This window comes from Anabrus simplex, chromosome 3 (genome assembly GCF_040414725.1).
Source record: "Anabrus simplex isolate iqAnaSimp1 chromosome 3, ASM4041472v1, whole genome shotgun sequence".
Taxonomy (NCBI): domain Eukaryota; kingdom Metazoa; phylum Arthropoda; class Insecta; order Orthoptera; family Tettigoniidae; genus Anabrus; species Anabrus simplex.
This window is the reverse complement of record NC_090267.1, coordinates 340857507-340881102: the sequence shown is the minus strand read 5'-3', so window position 1 is coordinate 340881102 and position 23596 is coordinate 340857507. Positions and strand designations below refer to the sequence as shown.

The 23596-nt window shown below is 37.9% G+C and overlaps 1 protein-coding gene across 1 annotated transcript in view; it reads right to left on the bottom strand.

The window, feature by feature from the left end:
* Positions 1–1367: 1367 nt before the first annotated feature.
* The window catches only part of LOC136867308 (lipase 3), a 174444-nt gene continuing 152215 nt past the window's right edge, over positions 1368–23596 (bottom strand). Inside the window, exon 8 of the mRNA XM_068226701.1 lies at positions 1368–1606. Within this exon, the coding sequence (XP_068082802.1) occupies positions 1556–1606 (51 nt within the window). The 3' untranslated portion in view covers positions 1368–1555. The remainder of the gene's footprint in view (positions 1607–23596) is intronic.

Sequence of the window (23596 nt, the reverse complement as noted above, 5' to 3'; positions counted from 1 at the left end):
CATTATGTGCTGCTCCATGGCTAAATGCTTAGCGTGCTGACCTTTGGTCCAGAGGGCCCGGGTTCGATTCACGGCCGGGTCGGGGATTTTAACCTTAATTAGTTCATTTCAATGGCTCGGGGTCCCTCCTCTTCACAAACATGCAAGTCGCCTCATAGGCCGTCTACGAGAAAAAGACCCGCACCAGGCCTCTCCGGAGGCCATACGCCATTATTATTATTATTGTTATGATTATTATTATTATTATTATTATTATTATCCAATATCATTTAATTTTAATTTTAATTGTATTTTCTGTCTTTCATCATCTACGCTGCGCTGTTGGTAAGATACCAAATACATTGCATTGGTGCTTAGGTAAACTCTGGGTATTTGAGCTAAGTGCCAAGAACATTTGCAGGTAGCCTACGTCTTTCTGAATTATTTGTACTAGTTTGGGATGAAAATATTCATGAAATGAAAAACCTACAACCTGTTTTCCAGTCAATAACCGGGTCAGGGATGTAATTGAAGTAGATATAGGCTATTAGTACGATGGGGTCGCCACTCCCAAAGTGATTTATTGATGAGTGATAAATGCTATGAAATGAGAATGGAGAGTGTTGCTGGAATGAAAGATGACAGGGAAAACCGGAGTACCCGGAGAAAAACCTGTCCCGCCTCCGCTTTGTCCAGCATAAATCTCACATGGAGTGACCGGGATTTGAACCACGGTATCCAGCGGTGAGAGGCCGACGCGCTGAGCTCTCAAAAAATTATCCATATTAACATCCCAAAAGAATGGTACCTTCCTTTTACTTTAACCTAAATATTTTCAATCCATTGACAATACTCAAAATGCAGTGACAAGGTTAAAAATGCTTGCCAAACTCTTGGAGAAAACAATTTGTCACATTTTCTACTATGTTACTGCTCAACTTTTTGTTGCACTTGAACATACACTTTTCATTTCGCCTTTTTACCCTTCCATTTGAAAAAGAGTCCATGAATTGCAACATATCTGTGGGTAACTATCCTCCAGCATACGTTTTAAGCACAGTGTATAAAATTAAAATCTCATCCCACATCTTATGTGCAAAAGGCTAGGAAGATCTTTCCAACTGGGTAATTAATTTACTGATTGTGACTGAGAACTGAGTCCAATTTAGCCTGACACTGTACTTCAAGACAATGGCATTTATTATTATTAATACTTTGGAGAGATGAAGAACTGCCGTTTAACAAATTTTCATCCACAGATTGAAAATCTTTTAAATCTTTCAATCCACAGATTGAAACAATGAATTCCAGCATGTGAGCACTGGGAAAGGAAACGATACTGCTGGAAGATTGGATAACTTTCCTCTAGAAAATTAATATAAGCACTTTTCATTTTTCTTTAATGTATAAATCAATTTTCAAATTGGATACATGAGCTGAATCTGATACCAAACCAAGTACATTTTCATTTCTTCCCTGCCTGTGTGAAGTCTCGTCTGCAATTATATCAATTGGCTTTCCTTGTAGGCGCTCCTTAATCTCAGGTTTCATTGCTTCTCCACAGCGACGTACATATTCATGTCGCAATGTAGTTGCTTTTGGCAGATCTCCCGATCCTGGCATGTACCTGAACGCACAATTGACATAAATTAGATAAAACTACTTAAGAACAAGACCTGTATCTTACTACAATAATAATTAATACTGGGCACTTAATACAGTTTTCTGTTCTTTTCTTTCTTTCATAGTCAGTTTACCGTCGAGGACTGGTTTTCCCCTTGGAATCAGCGAGGGATCCCACTTCTACCGCCTCAAGGGCAGTGTCCTAGAACGTGAGGCATTGGCTGAGGGATACAACTGGGGAGAAATACCAGTATCTCACCAAGGCGGCCTCACCTGCTTTGCTGAGCAGAGGCCTTGTGGGGGATATGAAGATAGGAAGGGATAGATAAGGAAGAGGGAAGGAAGCTCGTTCCAATCCTCGTACCACTTCAGGTTTCGTATCGAACCCGGGTCTCTGGCACTCACGCTAACCACTACACCAAAGAGGCAGGCTTTGTGTTCTTTTACCCCATTAAATATATTTTGTTTTTTATTTTTCAGACATTACAGAAATCTCCCGTAAAGTGCAAAATCGGAAACATCCACATTAAATTCATGGCTCTCTCTTAGATTTTAAGAATGGGATAAAGTTTAACAGGCCTACGCGATATAAACATTAAAATAAGGTACTTACTTTGACAAGTACTCGCGAAAAGCTGGATTGTCCATTTTTGAAGAGGGATGATCATCTCCAAAAAACACTGTGTCTTCAACAAAAGCAATTATTGTTTCCGATATGGCACTTCTAACTTTATCTTGCACCATTTTTAATGCCACTTTAATCCGCGTTGCTTCCCTTCTGATTTATTGTTAAACATTTTGCACTGACATATCCTTGGCTTTTGATGTGCTTGTATAAAACGTCCTTGTTTTTCCACTTCAGGCTCAGATTAAACGATTTACACATTAAAATTTCTCCATCACTGATAGAAAAATTTTCTTGTTCATAATTTTCTGCCGCTGTTTTATAGACATTTTCGGCCTCAGCATCTTAGCAATTGTTGACTTGAACTACGCGAAGGAAATGAAAGCAACAGTTAAGCGACGACTTGCCGACATGAGCTGCAGTGTGATCACACATTTCGTACAGTGTGGAAAAGTCATAGCACATCTTTCTGGACAGTTTAGATTGCGACACGATACGCGTGAGCTGGGGCCACGTGACAATAGTGATTTACCGCCTTTAATTTTATGCAGAAAGGTGGTGAAGCTTTTATAGGCATTCTAATGGAGTACATAATCCTCAGCTGAAGTTTAAAGAAGAGAAACAAATGAAAAAAAGGAAAGAAAGTAAAAGTTTTAATTTTAAAAGTCATGGATTTCGGATTTATATCGGATGGTTCACCAGCTCTTTGCCATTTAGTTTTACGCATTCCGCCACATTTACTACAATTCTGAAATATATCGGTCACTCTCCCTAAATCGTGGTAATATAATGAGATGTGTGGTTACGGGATAAAAACTAGCAGGAATCGTCAGTGCCACTATTTATTAATTGTGAGTACCCATAAATAATCCGTAAAACTAGCACAGATACGAGTAATACGTACCTTACAACAGGAAGCGCACACACAGACCAGGAACAGGTATTGTATAGAATGGAAATTGTGCGCTTTATGACAAGCCTCGCAATAGCTCACTTGGCAGGGGAGCGGTGGTAGTTGGCCTTCGCATAAACCCCCCAGTTTATTAAGCGCTTTTGAAATTATAAACATTTAGAAAGCGTATACTTCAGCCATGCTTAAAGTGTTCTGAGCTCGGTTAATTCATGAAGCAGGATGCTGCCCTACTTGCACATAGTCCAAGTGAGGATCTCTCCTCTAACGGGTTATGGACCACCGGTGAATTGTATAGTCCTAGCCGCCTGAGCACCAGGAGGGCCACGACTCAGAATATGTCCGAGATACCCACTCCCATTCCGTAGCAACTGGTATCCCGACTCTCAGGACCACTTACTAGGCCACTGGATGTGCTAGGAGTAAGTGATATTCGGGTAAGGGGAGATAATGAGGGAGAGATAGGAGATTATAAAGTGTACTTGACGGGTGTTAGAAAGGGAAGGGCAGAGTCTGGGGTAGGGCTCTTTATCAGGAATACCATTGCACGCAACATAGTTTCTGTTAGGCACGTAAATGAGCGAATGATGTGGGTAGATTTGTCAGTGGGAGGAATTAGGACAAGAATTGCGTCCGTGTATTCACCATGTGAGGGTGCAGATGAGGATGAAGTTGACAAGTTTTATGAAGCATTGAGTGACATCGTGGTAAGGGTGAACAGCAAGGATAGAATAGTGCTAATGGGCGATTTCAATGCGAGAGTTGGGAATAGAACTGAAGGATACGAAAGGGTGATTGGTAAATGTGGGGAAGATATGGAAGCTAATGGGAATGGGAAGCGTTTGCTGGACTTCTGTGCTAGTATGGGTTTAGCTGTTACGAATACATTCTTCAAGCATAAGGCTATTCACCGCTGGGGGCACCTGATCCATAATAGACTATATCTTAACGGACTTTGAATTCAGGAAATCTGTTAGGAATGTACGAGTTTTTCGCGGATTTTTCGATGATACAGACCACTATTTGATCTGCAGTGAACTAAGTATCTCTAGGCCTAGGGTAGAGAAAGTGAAATCTGTCTGCAAACGAATAAGAGTAGAAAATCTCCAGAACGAGGAAATTAGACAGAAGTACATGGATATGATTAGTGAGAAGTTTCGAACAGTAGACAGTAAGCAGGTTCAGGATATAGAAAGAGAATGAGTGGCATACAGGGATGCTGTAGTAGAAACAGCAAGGGAATGCCTAGGAACAACTGTGTGTAAAGATGGGAAAAGGCGAACATCTAGGTGGAATGATGAAGTGAGAGCAGCATGTAAACGTAAAAAGAAGGCTTATCAGAAATGGCTCCAAACAAGGACCGAGGCAGACAGGGATTTGTACGTAGTTGAAAGAAACAGAGCGAAACAAATAATTGTTGAATCCAAAAAGAAGTCATGGTTAGATTTTGGTAATAACCTGGAAAGGCTAGGTCAAACAGCAGGGAAACCTTTCTGGACAGTAATAAAGAATCTTAGGAAGGGAGGGAAAAAGGAAATGAACAGTGTTTTGAGTAATTCAGGTGAACTCATAATAGATCCCAGGGAATCACTGGAGAGGTGGAGGGAATATTTTGAACATCTTCTCAATGTAAAAGGAAATCATCCTGGTGGTGTTGCAAACAGCCAAGCTCATGGGGAGGAGAAAAATAATGTTGGTGAAATTATGCTTGAGGAAGTGGAAAGGATAGTAAATAAACTCCATTGTCATAAGGCAGCAGGAATAGACGAAATTAGACCTGAAATGGTTAAGTAGAGTGGGAAGGCAGGGATGAAATGGCTTCATAGAGTACTAAAATTAGCGTGGAGTGTTGGTAAGGTACCTTCAGATTGGACAAAAGCAGTAATTGCACCTGTCTATAAGCAAGGGAACAGGAAGGATTGCAACAACTATCGAGGTATCTCATTGATTAGTATACCAGGCAAAGTATTCACTGGCATCTTGGAAGGGAGGGTGCGATCAGTCGTTGAGAGGAAGTTGGATGAAAACCAGTGTGGTTTAAGACCACAGAGAGGCTGTCAGGATCAGATTTTCAGTATGCGCCAGATAATTGAAAAATGCTACGAGAGGAATAGGAAGTTGTGTTTATGTTTCGTAGATCTAGAGAAAGCATATGAAAGGAGGGAAAAGATGTTCGCCATACTGGGGGACTATGGAATTAAAGGTAGATTATTAAATTATTAAAATTATTAAAATTATTAAAATTATTAAAATCAGTCAAAGGGATTTATGTTGACAATTGGGCTTCAGTGATAATTGATGGTAGAATGAGTTCTTGGTTCAGGGTACTTACAGGAGTTAGACAAGGCTGTAATCTTTCACCTTTGCTGTTCGTAGTTTACATGGATCATCTGCTGAAAGGTATAAAATGGCAGGGAGGGATTCAGTTAGGTGGACATGTAGTAAGCAGTTTGGCCTATGCTGACGACTTAGTTTAATGGCAGACTGTGCCGAAAGCCTGCAATCTAATATCTTGGAACTTGAAAATAGGTGCAATGAGTATGGTATGAAAATTAGCCTCTCGAAGACTAAATTGATGTCAGTAGGTAAGAAATTCAACAGAACTGAATGTCTGATTGGTGATACAAAGCTAGAACAGGTCGATAATTTCAAGTATTTAGGTTGTGTGTTCTCCCAGGATGGTAATATAGTAAGTGCGATTGAATCAAGGTGTAGTAAAGCTAATGCAGTGAGCTCGCAGTTGCGATCAGCAGTATTCTGTAAGAAGGAAGTCAGCTCCCAGCTCCCAGCTCCCAGACGAAACTATCTTTACATCGGTCTGTTTTCAGACCAACTTTGGTTTACTGGAGCGAAAGCTGGGTGGACTCAGGATATCTTATTCATAAGTTAGAAGTAACAGACATGAAAGTAGCAAGAATGATTGTTGGTATAAACAGGTGGGAACAATGGCAGGAGGGAACTCGGAATGAGGAGATAAAGGCTAATTTAGGAATGAACTCGATGGATGAAACTGTACGCATAAACCGGCTTCGGTGGTGGGGTCATGTGAGGCGAATGGAGGAGGATAGGTTACCTAGGAGAATAATGGACTCTGTTATGGAGGGTAAGAGAAGTAGAGGGAGACCAAGACGACGATGGCTAGACTCTGTTTCTAACAATTTAAAGATAAGAGGTATAGAACTAAATGAAGCCACAACACTAGTTGCAAATCGAGGATTGTGGCGACGTTTAGTAAATTCTCAGAGGCTTGCAGACTGAACGCTGAAAGGCATAACAGTCTATAATGATAATGTATGTAATGTATGTATGTACTTCAGCCATTTCACCGTAGTGGTGGAACAGGCAAACAGAGAAACAAACGGACAAAGAGACATGAAAATGAAAACTTCTGATAGTGTTTTAAGTGGACCTAAAACGGATAAGTACCTCACAAATTTGCAGAACAAATGAATTTACATATTGCATAACAATGACAAAATAAACTAAAATCTTCATTTATAAATTTGTAGACTTAATCACTGACCGTTGCTTTCAGACAACCAAATTCCTTTATGACATCATCAAAATTAGTATTGTTTAAAATGTCATTTTCCATACTTATCTGTGCGAGAGAACTAAGACTCTCTTGGTCCATAGTTGGCTACTTCGAGTTCATATTTTATATATTTAGCGGTATTTATTGACCCTATCATTTGCTTTTAAATCTCAAGCACTCAATCATTGGAGGTGAAAAAGAAAAATATAAGAATGAGATTTGGGAACTTGCAATGCAATATTTTTTAGTCAAGTTCCGAGTAAATGACATTTAAAACATAAGCTAGTTATTATGAGTTAAATTACAAATTAATCGTACACATATGTAATAATATTTTTGCTGTTACTATTTAAAAAAATTATGCTAACTGCCGTCGAGTAACGTGTAACTTGCTTATTGAGCCCATGCTTGACGATGGGGTTGGTAGCTAGTCACGACCGAAGCAAGTGTTCACGGCGTCACAACTAAGGTTAAAATGCCAAGAGCAGCGTGACATACGTGTACCCTGCACGGAGCAATAAGATGTACGGTGAGACAATGTAGCAATTAAACAAGACCTAAGACGCGACCTCAGCTCGGGATAATATGCGGCAATCTTGAGACCACTTAATAAATTCAAGGTTCTGCCGGAGTTGTACATCTTCCAACCCCATTACGGAATTTAATTAATGCTACGTCTGAGTTCATTGCTTCGCGCAAGCAATAAATTATAACTCTTTTCTTGAGGTTTAACAGGTTTATTTCCAGCCTTTATCATGCCGAAATAAAATAATTAAATGCTGACATATATATAAACATTAAAACAACAAAATACACAATCTAAGTGCCAATTCTTCCATCCGCAAGAAATATAAGTTAACTACAAAATACCATTGTGTGCCTTCAGAGGAAATGGCAAATATTACTTCCTAATTTTTGAATACAATTAATTAACAATAATATATTCTGTGTTTAACATCCGTTCAAATACCACTGATTTCACGGAAAGCAAAAGGAAGACGACAGAAAACAAAGAATGGTAAACATGAATAGATAGCTGGACTACGTTACTTGCATTTGTCTTGGAGCCTTTTAACAAAAATATGAGACGATTCAAGAAGGCTCCAGTATCCTGATAACTCGGTATAAAATCCTTTGCGATGATTTTGTAAATATAATGTTAAGCTAGCAGAAATTTATTGTATCACTCCGTCTACTGTAAACCGTAGTGTTTAAGTACTTGAAATACAGTATTTGTCTGTAAATTTCTAATTGTCTTTAATGTTATCATCATGATACACTTCGGATGGTTCAATCGTATCGGCGGAGAAAATTTTCTTTTCAAGGAAATGACATTACATTTTTACTTCTAGACGCATGATCCAAATTGAAGAACTTGTCGTATTTGCTATGCCAGAGAGCCGGCCGCTGCCTGTTAATCTGCGTCAGAGGAGGGAAGGGAAGGGAGGGGAAGTGGGAAGTGGGAGACACAGTTAACGATCTGTGGGAATGCACAAGTTTCTTAATTCATTTCACATGTTCGCTTCCCAGCCCCAGGAGGTAGTGTACAATTTGTTCTGCACAATTGTCTACTATGCGAAACCTTTACAAAAAAAAGAATAATGTTTTACCAAGAATACAGGCAGATTTCCAGGTCGTTCGCGATACATCACATATCTAATCGTAGTCCAAAGGTCACTACTTTTTAACAAAAATATAGAATAAAATCATTTTGTATAGTATTAAGTTCAAATGTTCAACTCAAACAAGGCCATGGACTTAACCTTAAGATTGTCAGTAGACTGAAGATGCCAAAAAAGATCGAAACATGTACCTAAAAAGTGTATGTAATTCATGTAGAATTTAATCACTATAAACTGTGAAATGTATTGAATAGGTGGATACAGTAAATTTTATTATTGAAGGAATTTTACGTATTTAAGTGGTATGTTCCATGCTCTCAATAGAGAGATGGCGTAGAATGACATTTGTAGACGAATAAGTTTGAGTGCTGTTTTTAAAAGTAGGAATAATCACAATATGAAGGTAAAGTTTGAATTCAAGAGGAAAACTTGGGGCAAATATTTGTTTATAGGAAGGTGAGTTAATGATTGGAATATTTTACCAAGGGAGATGTTTAATAAATTTCCAAATTCTTTACAATCATTTAAGAAAAGTCTAGCGAAATAACAGATAGGGAATCTGCCATATGGGTAACTGCACTAAATACAGATGAGTGTTGATTGATTGATTGATTGATTGATTGATTGATTGATTGATTGATTGATTGATTGATTGATTGATTGATTGATTGATTGATTGATTGATTGATTGATTGATTGATTGATTGATTGATTGATTGATTGATTGATTGATTGATTGATTGATTGATTGATTGATTGATTGATTGATTGATTGATTGATTGATTGATTGATTGATTGATTGATTGATTGATTGATTGATTGATTGATTGATTGATTGATTGATTGATTGATTGATTGATTGATTGATTGATTGATTGATTGATTGATCGATTGATTGATTGATTGATTGATTGATTGATTGATTGATTGATTGATTGATTGATTGATTGATTGATTGATTGATTGATTGATTGATTTATTTTTAAAGTGGAAGGGCTACAGTCGACACCCTATCTTCAGCATAAGGTAATTTGTGGAAAAGAGTTGGGAATGTTGAAAGGATCTGGGGCATATTGAGCATCTACTGTAATCAAACAATTGGGCGTATTGTTTCCTTTGTTCAGTATTTTAATCCGTTTACAATGCTGTGAGTGAAATTATACACAATCGAGGAGCGGCAGCGTTGCATCTTCGAGCATGTTAAATAATAAAGAACATTACTGTCTCCAACAGACGAGAGAAGAAACGATCTGGTGCATTCCTTGACTAACAAATGTGTCTTAATTACAGTATATTGTAGTGTGTATGCAGTTACGGATGTTTAACGAACGAACTGTCGATATTGCCTGTAAGAGACAAGGGCAAGTCGAACGAGGAAGCTTGTGCACTCGCCCGGAGCATTGTCTCTGTCTCCAGCATGCACCCCAGTTCCGCTCCCTCCCCGAAGCACAGCGGCGGCTTGTACCCTGACATAGCAAGTACGGCGAATGGCGCGCCCGAAACTAACAAAGTAACCTCAATTCCTCGAAAAGAAACATTTCCTTCGCCAGTCCGATTTCTTTCTTAACATAACACGAAGAGCACCCTCGACTCCTTTGCAGGTATAGTTCTCGTATACTCTGCATGTCAAACTTCGACGGTTTTCAGTCACACAAGCTACAATACTTTTTTAATTTCCTATTACACTTTTTCTGGTGTTTTTCTATAGATCTCGTTGAGCTGAATCAGATTACACCTCACTCGTGACATCTGCACGCCGACTACACCACTACTGACTTTCGACCGCTAAAATCACACCATGAATGGAGGGGAATCTTGTGATGACGTCATGACTAGTAGGTCAGCTAGCTTGCTGATATCTTGTGTATTCATATTTCTACTTTATGACACTATATAAACCATTTCGTTGTAAATAATAGACCTAAGTGTTCAATTATAATCACTTTTGTATTATGGGAAAACTACTACATCGATTCTTCCCAGGAGACATCCGAGATCAATTACAATTACCCAAGAACCTCGTTTATTCGGTCCTCATTAATCCTGATCTCCGGCTTATCCGGATCGAAAATAATAAAAATGTATTTTTACTTGTACACTGTTTCTTTTGCGGAGTCGACTCTTATTGAATGTCTTTTCCGCCAAGGATATTTAAGGACAGGAATTGGAAGTAATTCGTCTACGGCCTATCAAAGGTACCGTCCCGGCATTCGTCTGGAATTGGGCATGGGAAACCGTGGGAAACCATTCCCAAGACGCCCGAGGTGGGATTCGAACCCACGCTCTTCTGAAAGCAATGCACTACTAATTCACTGATGGTGAATTTTTCATTTTCTAATTCACTGATGGTGAATTAGAAAATGAAAAATGAAAATGAAATCAGAAGGAACAATGACTCATGGGCAGGCAACAATGCAGCTGGACAAATTGATTGCCTATTTAAAATCCTAGGCTGAAACCACACCGGCAGAACTGTTGTTAGAAAATCGTCTTCGTGTTCGTGCTGCGCATAAACGCTATACAAATGTAAAACGGAAAAAACTCACACATTGTTTTAGTGCGTAAAACAGAGTCATAAATGTAAGAAAAGTGTTCTTATATTTTTTGTACAATTGAGAAAAGAATATTACGGTACAACTTATGTTAATGGATCATATAACATTTACTGTATTTGTTCTTTAGTTTTTCCGCATTATCCAAATTTTCGATAATCCGGATCAGTTCCGGTCCCACTTAATCCAGATAAACGAGGTTCTTATGTACGTTTCAGGTCAAACATAGTTTCATTTCGAGAGCCCATTGTAAGTTAATAGTGTGAAATACTTTTTTATATGCTTTTATGCCTTTACTTCATGTAGGCTATTACCGTTGTTAACTTGCAAAAACAGAACTATGACTCGTTAATTAATATCATCTAAGAACATTGTACCTAAAGTTCCGGTAGAAATTTGAATTTTTAAACTTGACTTGTTGCTGTTGGCATTCCTACTTTTGAATGAAGGGACGTAAATAGAGAGCTGCCATTGTATTCTTACTTGGGCCTAGTTGATATATATATATATAAGTCGGCTACCGGTAAGGAAAATTTGTTAGTTCTGTAACGAATAGTTTTTTAGGTCTCGAGACCTGCAGCTTTGTCGTTTGGTGCACTTAAGAAAAGCAAATGGAAAATCTAGAGTTTGACTTCAACAGGTAACAGAGTAGCAAGTAAGTCGGGAAATCCGTTATGTCACATATTAAATGAATATCCTGTCTCAAATTTCTCGCACCGGTGAATATTCTGCACTCTGTTCAAAGGTACCAAGTATTTTAAAACAAAAAAATCGAGCAATAAAGAAAGTAACCTAAATTATATTCCCCTGATCCTTTACATTTCTTCAATATTTGAATTATATCGAACTGAACTTATTTACACTTTGCATCAGTTAGGCTAGAAAGACTTTAACAATAGTCATTCTGCATTTTATCGAAAGACTGGAAAATTACGCAACAATTAGTTTAATCTTTGCCATAAAGACAGCTATCTAAAACAAAATATGTTCGCTTTCTACAAGCCAGTCATTTTAAATATACAATCCTAACTTGCAGCACTAAGTTACAATGTTCGTTAGTATATCATATTTACGTACTGCACGGCTTATCAATGAATACGACTTTGCCAAATACGAGGAAGACACGAAAATAGTAAATATTCTTATATTTAATTTTGTCTAACATCATTCGGTGTGCGGTCACCCAAACTCTTGTTTACAAATGTTTATGATCTGCAAGTCTTACCCACAAAGTTTGTGGATTTCGTATACGGTTGAGATAGCGTAAACCAAAAAGAATTTGCGTACCGTCAATTTCTTCTTCTACTATTCCTTGTTTTCCTTCTTCCACATTTATCACACTCTGGTAAGGTGGTGGGGGTGAACTGTGTAGCACATTAATATGTGGTCCAGTTTTTCGGTCGGATGCCATTCCTGACTTGAACTCTGTGCGGGGGATATATTCACTGTTAATGTGGTGGTGAATGGGAGTGTGTTGGAACGAACATAATCACACAATCCCCAAGTCAGAGTAATTAAACTCACGTGGTTATAATCGTCGACCCGGCCATGAGTAGAACCTGGAAGCCTCTTGGACCGGACGCATCAACGCTGACCAGTCAGCCAAGAAACTGAATTTTGTATTCACTATTTAAGTATTTCAAAATTAAATTATCTCCTGAATAAAGGTAGATAGGAGTATCGGAAGAACGAGTTTATTATTTATTTCAATTCTATGAAGACTGAGTGACATTGTGTTGTAACTAAATTCTCCCCAGCTATACTACACTTCACTATTGAGTATTTTTCAGGGTTTCCTGGTCTAAATTTATGCTTCCTTTGGGTCAGGATAATTTTAGAAATCGACATAATGTCCTATCAACTTCCCAGGTTTAACCAGACTATACTTCGTTTTGACCAAGGAGATATACTGAAAAAAAACTTGAAAAACATGGTTTTTGGTTCTTAAATAAGCATTTATTTCAAAATAGGTGCTAACGGTAAAATGGGATTTTATACGCACTAGTGAATGCCATTTGCTCGTCATGATTCAACCAAAAGCGGAATAGGTAGGCAATTTTGCAAACATTCTCCGCTTAGTTGTAAACACCGATGGAGACATGCATACGTCCATAGATACTTGCATAAGCTTGCGGACAGACACGTTGAGTTTTATATTTGGAAAAACTTAATTATTGTAATTACCAGAGGTCTTTGGAGACAGTCAGTGTCCATAGGTAATTTATCATTCCTATTTTCCAATTGATATAAATTTATTATCATCTACGTAAATCGTTTCCCAGAATTAATTGCCTGACAATGGATTCTAATTAAGGTAAGAGATTATTTCGTTGATAACTTTGATCAGTTTGTTTACCCTAAGTCAGCTATGGGAGGAAACCATAAAATACCATTGTTTCCAAACTATAGGCTAATTTTCCTGATCAATCTCACATTCATCACGGTTCAGCTAACCGATACCAGATTAATTAAGTGCGATATCGGCAGGCCTGCGACATCAAACACCAGGTGACGCGCCAGAATAACTAAAATGGGTTTGTGTGGTTAACTGACAGCTCCCTTGTTAGGGTTATTACTTTGTGTGCTAAAACTACTTCATTGACCTCAATAACGAATTAATTACCAGTACATGGTAATAATAAAGGCATAACTTTCAGAATAAATTAACGTTGAAGTAATTTACTATCCTAATTGAGAAGCGTGTATTTCAGCTTCTCTATCGACTAGCATTTTTTCTGAAATTACAAGTATGCATACTTTACCCGCGGTTCCACCCACATGGACCAGGTTTTGCGAGTGCGAGTGATTGCGTCCTTTGCATTTCATAAGAAAATCACTAAGTACAACATAAAATTGTACAAGTTTTAGCTATTGCAGTGAAATGGGTTTTAGTATACCTTGGGCAAGACTGTCACAGGTTAGGTGAAATTTTCCAGGAGGTAATACTTTCGGTGGTGACTAATGTTAAAATACGCAGCTGGTTTCGTCAGCTACACATCACAACATCTTGCTTTATCCTTTTCTTAATACTGTTTAGTTCATTCATGCTATAATTCTTACACACATAGCTGTCACATGTTTAACGGTTTACCCCGCATTACGCCGAGCCATGGGGTTACCAAAATATGGCTTCCGATTGAGATAGCTAGAAATAAAATTCAGGAAACTCAATCGTCAAAAGTTACCAGTGTTTCGCCCAGAGTGCTAGCTATCTCAATCGGAAGCCATATTTTGGTCATGCTAGCCCGGGAGGGCAATTTAGCAAGTGGAGATGCAATTCTCCCCTAGTACGTCGGCACTGCATTGAGCTTATCACATGTATGGCTTGCAGTGGTGTCGCTACCGGTGTGTTAGCCGGCCAGTGTCTTGGAAAAGGTGTGGTATCCAACTGATGAGCCCAGGTCGCACTATGGGCGAAACACTGGTAACTTTTGACTATTGAGTTTCCTGAATTTTATTTCGAACCATGGGGTTGTTCGTGAGAACCTAGTGAAGGTTTCTACTGTTAGGGAAAAGTAAAAGCTGTTGATGTGACCTTTTTAAGATCGGTACAGTAAGTGATGACATGGAATTTTTACAGAAATTTTTCTGCTCTACTGTTTTATGCGGGTAGTTTGTGGATGCTTTTATCAGCTTAGGCAGCGTGAGCATAGAAAGGGCTCACGTGGCATTATAATCTTTGAGTTGTTTCATATAGACTATTACTGATCCTTTTGAAGACAGTTACATATTTAATACACAGAAACCTTTCCTGGAAGGTAATCAAGGCAATAGAGAAAACTGCTTAGAAATCTGACCAGTGGTTCTCGAGTTGTATTCGAACAAATAGACAGACGTTGGTTGTTTATGTACTGTATGTAGAGATTATCAGAGATCGTTGTATTTACTTCCAGTTCGAAATTTAAAGTATGTGACACCACATCTATATAACCATTTCCTCTCTAACTCTGATCGGAAGAGAAGAGGAAGAAATCTAACCCTTCGAAGAATACTAGCACCGGCAAAGGAGAGAGAAGTTGATCGAAGATCATGAAAACGAACTCTCTAGGCCTCGCAAACCCAATACTTTCAGGGTCAGAAGTGAATAAGAGCTGACCAAAGGAGGTCACGCAGGAAAGGTGGAAGTGTGTAACCCTGGGGCCATCACTTATTGTTCCTCAGTTGCCATGGAGGATCTCTGTTTGTCTCCTCCTACGACAGACAAGAGATACTACTTTTTGCTGTCACTCACATGAGGAAACTGGGGATTTGTAGCATTGGCTTTCAATTTATCATCATTATAGTCAGATCGGTAAATCTCATTCGAAATAACAGAGTTCAGTTCCCTTCAGCACCACAATACCTATCGATATATTTTCAGACATTACCGCCTATAACAATGTCAACATTGCTTTCATGATATATATATTACTGCCCACCAATATGGGGCCTCTTGTTTAGCCGGCTGGGAGGTGGTAAAATACATCTCCTTGTCTGCGGTAAGAGGTAATAATGTAATATCGTATGGCTTTTAGTGCCGGGATATCCCAGGACGGGTTCGGCTCGCCAGGTACAGGTCATGTCCGTAGGCGACCTGAGCGTGGTGATGAGGATGAAATGATGATGAAGACAACACATACACCCAGCCCCGTGCCATTGGAATTAATCAATTAAGGTTAAAATCCCCGTCCCGGCCGGGAATTGAACCCGGGACCCTCTGAACCGAAGCCCAGTACGCTGACTGTTCAGCCAACGAGTCGGACACGGTAAGAGGTGACCCAAAAGCTATCCCATTGCTTCGCAACTTGGGACGCAGTTTGACCACTACGGTAATCATGTAGGCTGAGTGGACTTCGAACCAGCCCTCAGATCCAGATAAAAATCCCTCACCTGGCCGGGAATCGAACCCGGCGCCTTCGCTCCCCTGATAGGCTGGCATAAATATAATCTGTAATATTTGAAGCCCCCTATTTTTAGTTTCGACTCAGGTATATCTATCATTATCTGGAAGGAATAAGCTTTTCAATAGAGAAGGAATTTCTGAAATCAGTTGAGGTGTTCCCTATATGCTAACCACATACAAATAAGCCCATAAATGTCCTTTATTTTTAATATTGGTACAGATAATTGAGGCATATAATATATTTTTTCTGCCTTATAAACAAAAATCACGAGCAACACTTCGAACTTGAAACCTGGCATGAATTTAAGATCGCTTTATCGATCTGAAAAATTGTTCAACCAATGGCTACATTTGGGGACCAATATAATGGTAAACTGTAAAACTTCGGTATTGCTAGGCGTGGGATTAATTCCAAACTGAATAAAATTGAGTACTGCACAACGTATTTACATTCATCTTATTAAAATATTGTCTACCTCTCCTTCATTCTTCAATGTTTCGGTATTAAATTCCGTTCCAGCGTTAGGAGATTATCTTTCTTTCTTTCTTTCTTTCTTTCTTTCTTTCTTAATCTGCTTACCCACCAGAGTTAGTTTTTCCCTCGTACTCAGCGAGATATCCCACCTCTACAGCCTCAAGGGCAGTGTCCTGGAACTTCAGACTCTCGGTCGAGGATACAACTAAGGAGAAAGTCCAGTACCTCGCCCAGGCGGCCTCACCTGCTATGCTGAACAGGGGCCTTGTCGGGGGATGAGAAGATTGGAAGGGATAGAAAAGGAAGAGGGAAGGAAGCAGCCGTGGCCTTCAGTTAGGTACCATCCCGGCATTTTCCTGGAGGAGAAGTGGGAAACCATGGAAAACCACTTCGAGGATGGTTGAGGAGAGAATCGAAACCCCATCTACTCAGTTGACGTCCCCAGCCTTCGTACAACTTTTCAAATTTTGTGGCAGAGCCGGGAATCGAACCTGGGCCTCCGGGGGTGGCAGTTAATCACACTAACCACTATACCACATAGGCGGACTAGGAGATTATGTGATGCATAATTATACCTGTTCACACACATCTATCCTTTCATCTCCCTAACTAAGTGCCATTTTACAGGGCGTGGTATTCCTATTGACACCAATATACCGTGGCTATAAGTTTCAATGTACTCTCTGCCAACTGTCACACTTTCGTCAGTAATTATTACACGTTCTGTATATTAACCACATGTCATTTTAGACCTTCTGTATTATTCTACAACGAAAATCAGACTCTGTGTTGGCAGCAACACGTAATGTTACAATCAAGAATACCTGAGTATGCGCATAACGATGGACAACAAGTGTCTATCTGAGCGAAGAGGAAGTCACTGGACTGAGGCTTCCTGCTGGTGAACGGCGCCACTGCACATGACGTCTTAATCATGCTGGGACAATATTGACCTGAAGGTTTCGTACTCATTAGCCGCAAAATCACAGGGAATTTCACTAAAACCACAACTCGTGAACGAAAGAGATAACCAAGTGAACAAGTCGCCAGCTTCTCGCTAAGGCAGTCGCGATTCAAATATCGGTCAATTACTTGATATTTTGTAAATTTCCTGGTGGTTCGCATTTATGTAAAACTAAAGGTCCCATGACTATGTTCAATAACTACAAATTTACCATTCTATTTTTTTAAAATCTTTTTTTGTAGCTTGTGATTTATCAAGTCTTCATGTCAATGTTAAGTCCTCTCAGATTGGGAGAGTGGAGTGGTGACAACATGTGGAAAAGGTAAGAATGGTATAAGTTGCCGTTATTCCTTTAAGGTGAAGTACAATCAGACAATTACCACCTCTAAACTCTAATCATAAGAGAAAATAGAAACTGACTCTTTGAAAAATGAAGGTCCGGAAGAGACGTGAAAGTTAGACTTCCTGAACCTAGTAAAGCAGATACCAACGAGGTCGGAAGGGAATATGAATTGACCAAGGGAGGCAAGATAGAAAAGGAGAAATATAGAGTATTCTTTCAAGTAACAAATGAAATACCAAACTCATGCTCGGACGCCATGGTCAGTAGCTCCCTCCCAGTTCCAAGTCCCTGTGGAAAACTACAAAAATATCGCCATCTAGTCTTTACTCCTGATTGTTAGCTGTAGATTAGTGGTAGGATGTCAGCCTCAGCATCCTAAGATCGCAGGTTCAAACCTAGTAGCCGGATTTTTAAAGGGCAGAAATCTCCCCTATATATGAGCTATACTATCTTAAAGTTCTTATTTCTAAACAACATGGCCATACATCGTCTGCGTGGACATGAAATGTCAAACCTCAGTGGTTGAACTATCTTAAATAATTTCATATTTAAATAAATTGTTGACAAATGAATACAAACGTGGCTGAAGAATGGAGTTCAATGGTGGCCACGTGGTGGTGCGAAGTTACAACTTAGCAGTTTTTACAGAGGTCTTAATTTGGGAAAAGTAAGGTAAATGGTAAATAAAGGGGAGGTCCATGATGGACGTGAACATGGAAGGCTCACATGGCCTCACAAACCTAACACTGTCGGCTTCAGAGGGGAGCAAGAGAGGTCAGATAGGAAAGATAAATCGAAAATACGGCTAACTCAAGTAAATGGAATCAATAACAATGGATGCCATTCCATAATCCCAATACAAGAGCCCCTGAAAAGTACACCTTTTAGCCACCTTTCACGACAGGTAGAGAATGTCGTGGATGTATTGTAGAACAGAATGGGGCTCTGTGTGAGTCCTGTTTCACATACATGTCATGGTAGCATAAAGTCGCAAGCAGATAACGACTTCACTATGATTTTCATGGTAAACAGTTTTCTTCGCTGGAGTTTTGTAAACCAATTACCTTCGAAAGTGTTTAAACAACGTCGTTGCAAGGTCATTATGATGGTAATATTAACTTTTACCAACAATATATAATGAACTCAGCACTTTTTCTCAAGACAATTCTTACCAGAATCAGAATGTTCACTCATTAGGGAGTGTTTCATCGTTTGATTTGCAATGTAAAACATACGGGTAGGGCAAGTAGGGTTTTCGTGACGACGTGATGGTTCGAAGCTCTTAGAGTAAAGTGGTTCAATGATACAAAAGAAATGTAAAACGTTTAAAGTATCTGAAAATTTAAATGGTCGTTTCACTTAGTTTTGGAAGAAAGTAATCCATATTAAGGGAACATTCTTCTCAGGAAAATTAAAATTATTCACAGCCGAATGTCTTGGAAATGAGAAATATTGAAGAGGATAGGAAGCTCAGCCTAATATTTTTGTAATGCACTGCATTATGTTCGTTATTGATATTTTTATTTATTTATTTATTTATTTATTTATTTATTTATTTATTTATTTATTTATTTATTTATTTATTTATTTATTTATTTATTTATTTATTTATTTATTTATTTATTTATTTATTTATTTATTTATTTATTTATTTATTTATTTATTTATTTATTTATTTATTTATTTATTTATTTATTTATTTATTTATTGTTCAAAAGGCAATTCTGACCACTTACAGAACATTTCCGTTTCTTATTTCTAATGTTATAAATAATATAGAATAAAAATTAAAATATGAAACCTAGTACTATACTTATGAACTATGGTCAGTAGTAAGTGTGTGTTTCAAAGTAATATTTTAATTTCTCCTAAAATATACATTGTTAACCTAAATTAATCTAAGGACTAAAACTATTCATAGTACACAAATATGGTGCTCTATTTAATTTCTGTCTTCTCTCTGTGTGAGCTCCCTTCTGACTGACCTTAAGAAGACCCTCTCCTCGTCAAATATGTTCACATTTGGTATTTTATCAACTGAGGAGGGCGGTTACTGAGCCGTTGAGATACTACTGCAAGTCTCCTATGTAGGACAATGCAGTGACGGAGCACTAGAAGAAGTATGTGCCTCTACTTGTATAAATGCCTTCACCCCCTACGTCACCTCCCCTCTCCACGGAAGAGAGTTTATTGCTACTGGGCGACCACAGTCCAGACGTAAATAGCTGCTGAAGGTAACGGGAGATTGATTAGCAGCTTATATAAGTACAGAACCATATCTAAGTTAATAAGGTGATAGTTGAGGACTACTACAATCATTATTTGTTATTAGTTGTTCATAAAATCACCAACTGTCAATCACTGACAAGTGTATGCAAAATAAAAAATATTGTACATATATACACATTATTCAAATTAATTAGATAGAATCCCAGGATGTTCTTGTAGAACGAAACATGCAATTCTTTGTTTAATAGTGTGTATTATTTTATAGGTATGTTATAGCGTTATAATTTTTTAATTATTTTTGACAGACCTAAAACTCTGTAAGTTACATTAACTAAGTCGACACTGAAAAATAAAGCTTCCCTCTACGAATCTTGGAAATATTTCAAAATTTACTGCTTTTTACTTTCCAAGATTTCCGTTTCATTGAAAACAGATGAAACTACGTGTACTACGAGTTATTGATGATTTTTTAATTCTATATCCATTTTTTCTTACAGCAAAACATTCTTATAGCTATATGCACATGTCCTCAAAACAACCTGAATAAACCAGTATAACTTTATATACCTTAACGTAAATGTGCACTAAGAAATTGTGAATAAAACGTACATCACGTTATAAATTTCAGTGCGTCACAAAAGTCATCTTCAGCGGTTAAGCTCCTTCGGTTGTCGGCAATCAAAGACTTGTGAAATCCTCTTCAATGTTTTCATACGAGAATATTTTAAATGCACTGAGTATTGAGAAGACAATTCTCCCTGTTGCACACCCCGAATTTTTAGCCAACACATGTTTTATTTCATTTTTTACTTTGCCAGAAGCAAGTGACAATGCCAGTCGCTTACCTCACCCTAGCATTTATCTCCTCATTTTCCATTGTTACCAACTGTCTGTACCTAACAAATATCTTCGTAACTTTTATGCATCTTTGAAGTAAAATACTCTGAGTCTTCCCAAATTTCAATCGTTTACAATAAAGTCATCCTGAAATAGGATAATGGAATAAAAACACTTACGTGTTAGGGAAGTAAGAGTAACTGTATCAAATCAGATCGAGAAATAGTAACCCAATCAAACCCATTCAACAGCCTTGACCGAAAAGCTGTGTAAGTAAATCTATGATAAGGTTAATGGCGATGACTAAATCGAGGCACGTGGAACAATCTTCTCGAGATTGGCCATTTTACTGGAGTCACGCTCAACACTTTACGACTGGGGTGTAGGAGCTGTGCGACGTGAGTTACGAATGAATTGCTTACTTCATACCTCCGTCTTCAGTGGGAGATTCTGAGCAGCACGTGGAAAGAAATAAGCGCATTTCGTCTCTCAGCTCAAATGGACGCAGTGACTTCGTAGAGAGCAGGAAACACTTTACAATTCTGTTTCTTCACCGTGTGGTGTAGGGTTGGCCAACCCGTAGAACGTAGAGTGCCACATTTCTTATTCAGAATTTTGAACATGACACTCCACCTTACGGCGGGATGATAGAGATCATTATTATTCTAGGTTTCTAATTATTTCTGCAGGGTTGAAACATAACAGTTTGTAAGACAGCATACGTAAATGAAGTTAAGTTACTACGAATAATAGCTAACGCGAATGAGCACAGAAAAACACCAAGAATAAGAATTCCACAAGAAAGCACAGGGTAACATAAACAGCATCTTAACATTCACCTTAGTTTCAGTAGATAAATACATGAAAATAAGTTGTCGAAGAAGCCCACAAGTAATGAATAAAAAGGCGTGAACACATTATTACTACGCAGCACTTGAAAATCACGTTGGTCAAGAAACAAAAGTCCCTAACAAATAGCTTCATATAAAATGAGTTATTTTTAAATGAATAGTTAGATATCTTTTAAAGTACAAATTACCCAAGAATAATTGGTTAAATTTGCTACGAAACGTTAGGAATTTTGAAATACCTATTACTGAAGAATAGTTAATTACAGTCTTTTTAATGAAATGCTAGAAGATTTTGAAGTACCAATTACTTTAAAATAAATAATATAAGTCTTCCTTGTGAGCTATTAAAATGTATAAATAGTTCATTAACGCACTTAATAAAATCCTGTTTAAGATAATATCATGACCTTATTAAATTAATGTTAAATGATAGAGGATAGAAAGTTTCACTAGTCAATGACTGAAAGTTAAACATTGATGTTCAGCTGAGTTTACAAAATGTAGGTAATGACGTAAAGCCACTATCAAACCAAAAAACTGTTATTCTTGATTCAAACATCCGGTTAGAAAGAGCCATGCCAAGGAAGTTGACCAAGAAAAGAAGAGCATTTATGAGCCATGCATCACACATCTGAGTGAGAAACATAACATTTGCCCAGAAAACTTGTCTGTGATAGGTCTGCTATTTCGAAGCAGAGGCAGTATATCAAAGCATACATGGATAATCTTGAAAAAAGCTTGGAATCCAACACATCACTCTGGAAACTGTTACAGTGGACATTTTAAAAGATTCAGTCATCATTTTAAATCGTCACTTACACTATTCCTAATTTGTAAATCGTTTACTGTTTTCTTTCTTTACCATGCGTTTAATATTATTGGTTAACATCGTCTAAGTTGTAAAAAATCAGGCTCCTTATGGTCATTTATGGTTTTTCAACTACCTTCTTTCGAAAATACTGCTGTAGATAAAATAATAAGTAAAAATCTAAAAATGATTAATAAACTTCCCTTAGATAGCAACGAATGTCTCTCTCGTAAAACGTAATGTTTCTTTCTGTTAACATATAACCCATTATCCCCAGTGATGTGGCCTATATAAAGATGCAATCCATCCCGTCTGTTTAATCAGCGAGTTCAGGACGCCTGGTGGAATGTTGTCATGGAAACCTCCAGCAATTCCTTTTTATTTCCTTTATATTTGCGAACTAAGAAGGAACAAAAATATTCCTCATCTCCGTTTACTGCAAACACAATTGAATTTTCAATCTTAATGGTGAGTTATGTTTCTAGAGTCGTATAAATACTTATATTCTTGAAAAAATAAATGGAATATGATCACCAGACGTTGTTGAGTAAAGAAGGCTTGTTAATGGTCTACATCAAATTTAACACAATGTGAAACATTGGATCGTCTCTTTTATTGCGACTGTAATTAAAAGATGTTGAAGGAATAGCAGCAAATTTTAAACCGAAATTATAAGATAATTTGCGTGATAGAAATGTTCAAGAATTCGTTTTATTAGCTGCTTTGGAATTTGTATGTGTTTTTCTTAAGGAGGTTAGAAGGAGAATTGTGTTATATATAACGAATTCAATGCTGATTTTCTTGAAGCCAGACTTAAGTGTCGTCATCATAAAAACAGGAACAAAATAATTCTGGTGTAGGACCACGAGAGAGAAGGGAATAAATATCAGTATCCTCGTCTTTACTATTGTCATTATCATCATCATTATTTTTACAGCACCAAGATTGCAGGTTCAAACTAGGTAGAGGCAGTCGGTTCTTTCACTGATGGAAAACGGTCCATTCAGCGCTGCATGTCAAATCATTCTGGCATGTTATAGATCTCTGGTGACAGATTTTGTAATTACCTGATAAAATAATTAATTTTTAATTAAAACTTAGCTATATATAGCCCTACAGGAATCCTTTCTTTCCCATAAAGTACAGTGAAACGGGACGTCAGTTCAAAACTGACTCATATTCCACCCCTGTCTTTAGTAACCTATGTTCACATAAAGAATCAAAATCATATAAAAAGTGAATTTCATCTTCAGTCAAATTACCAGCACCACAAAAGTTATTCCCATGGTGACGGTTTAGGCTTTTCTCTTGCTTTCACCTCATATTTTTTTCTCCTTGCTGATAAATTTCTTCCACGACT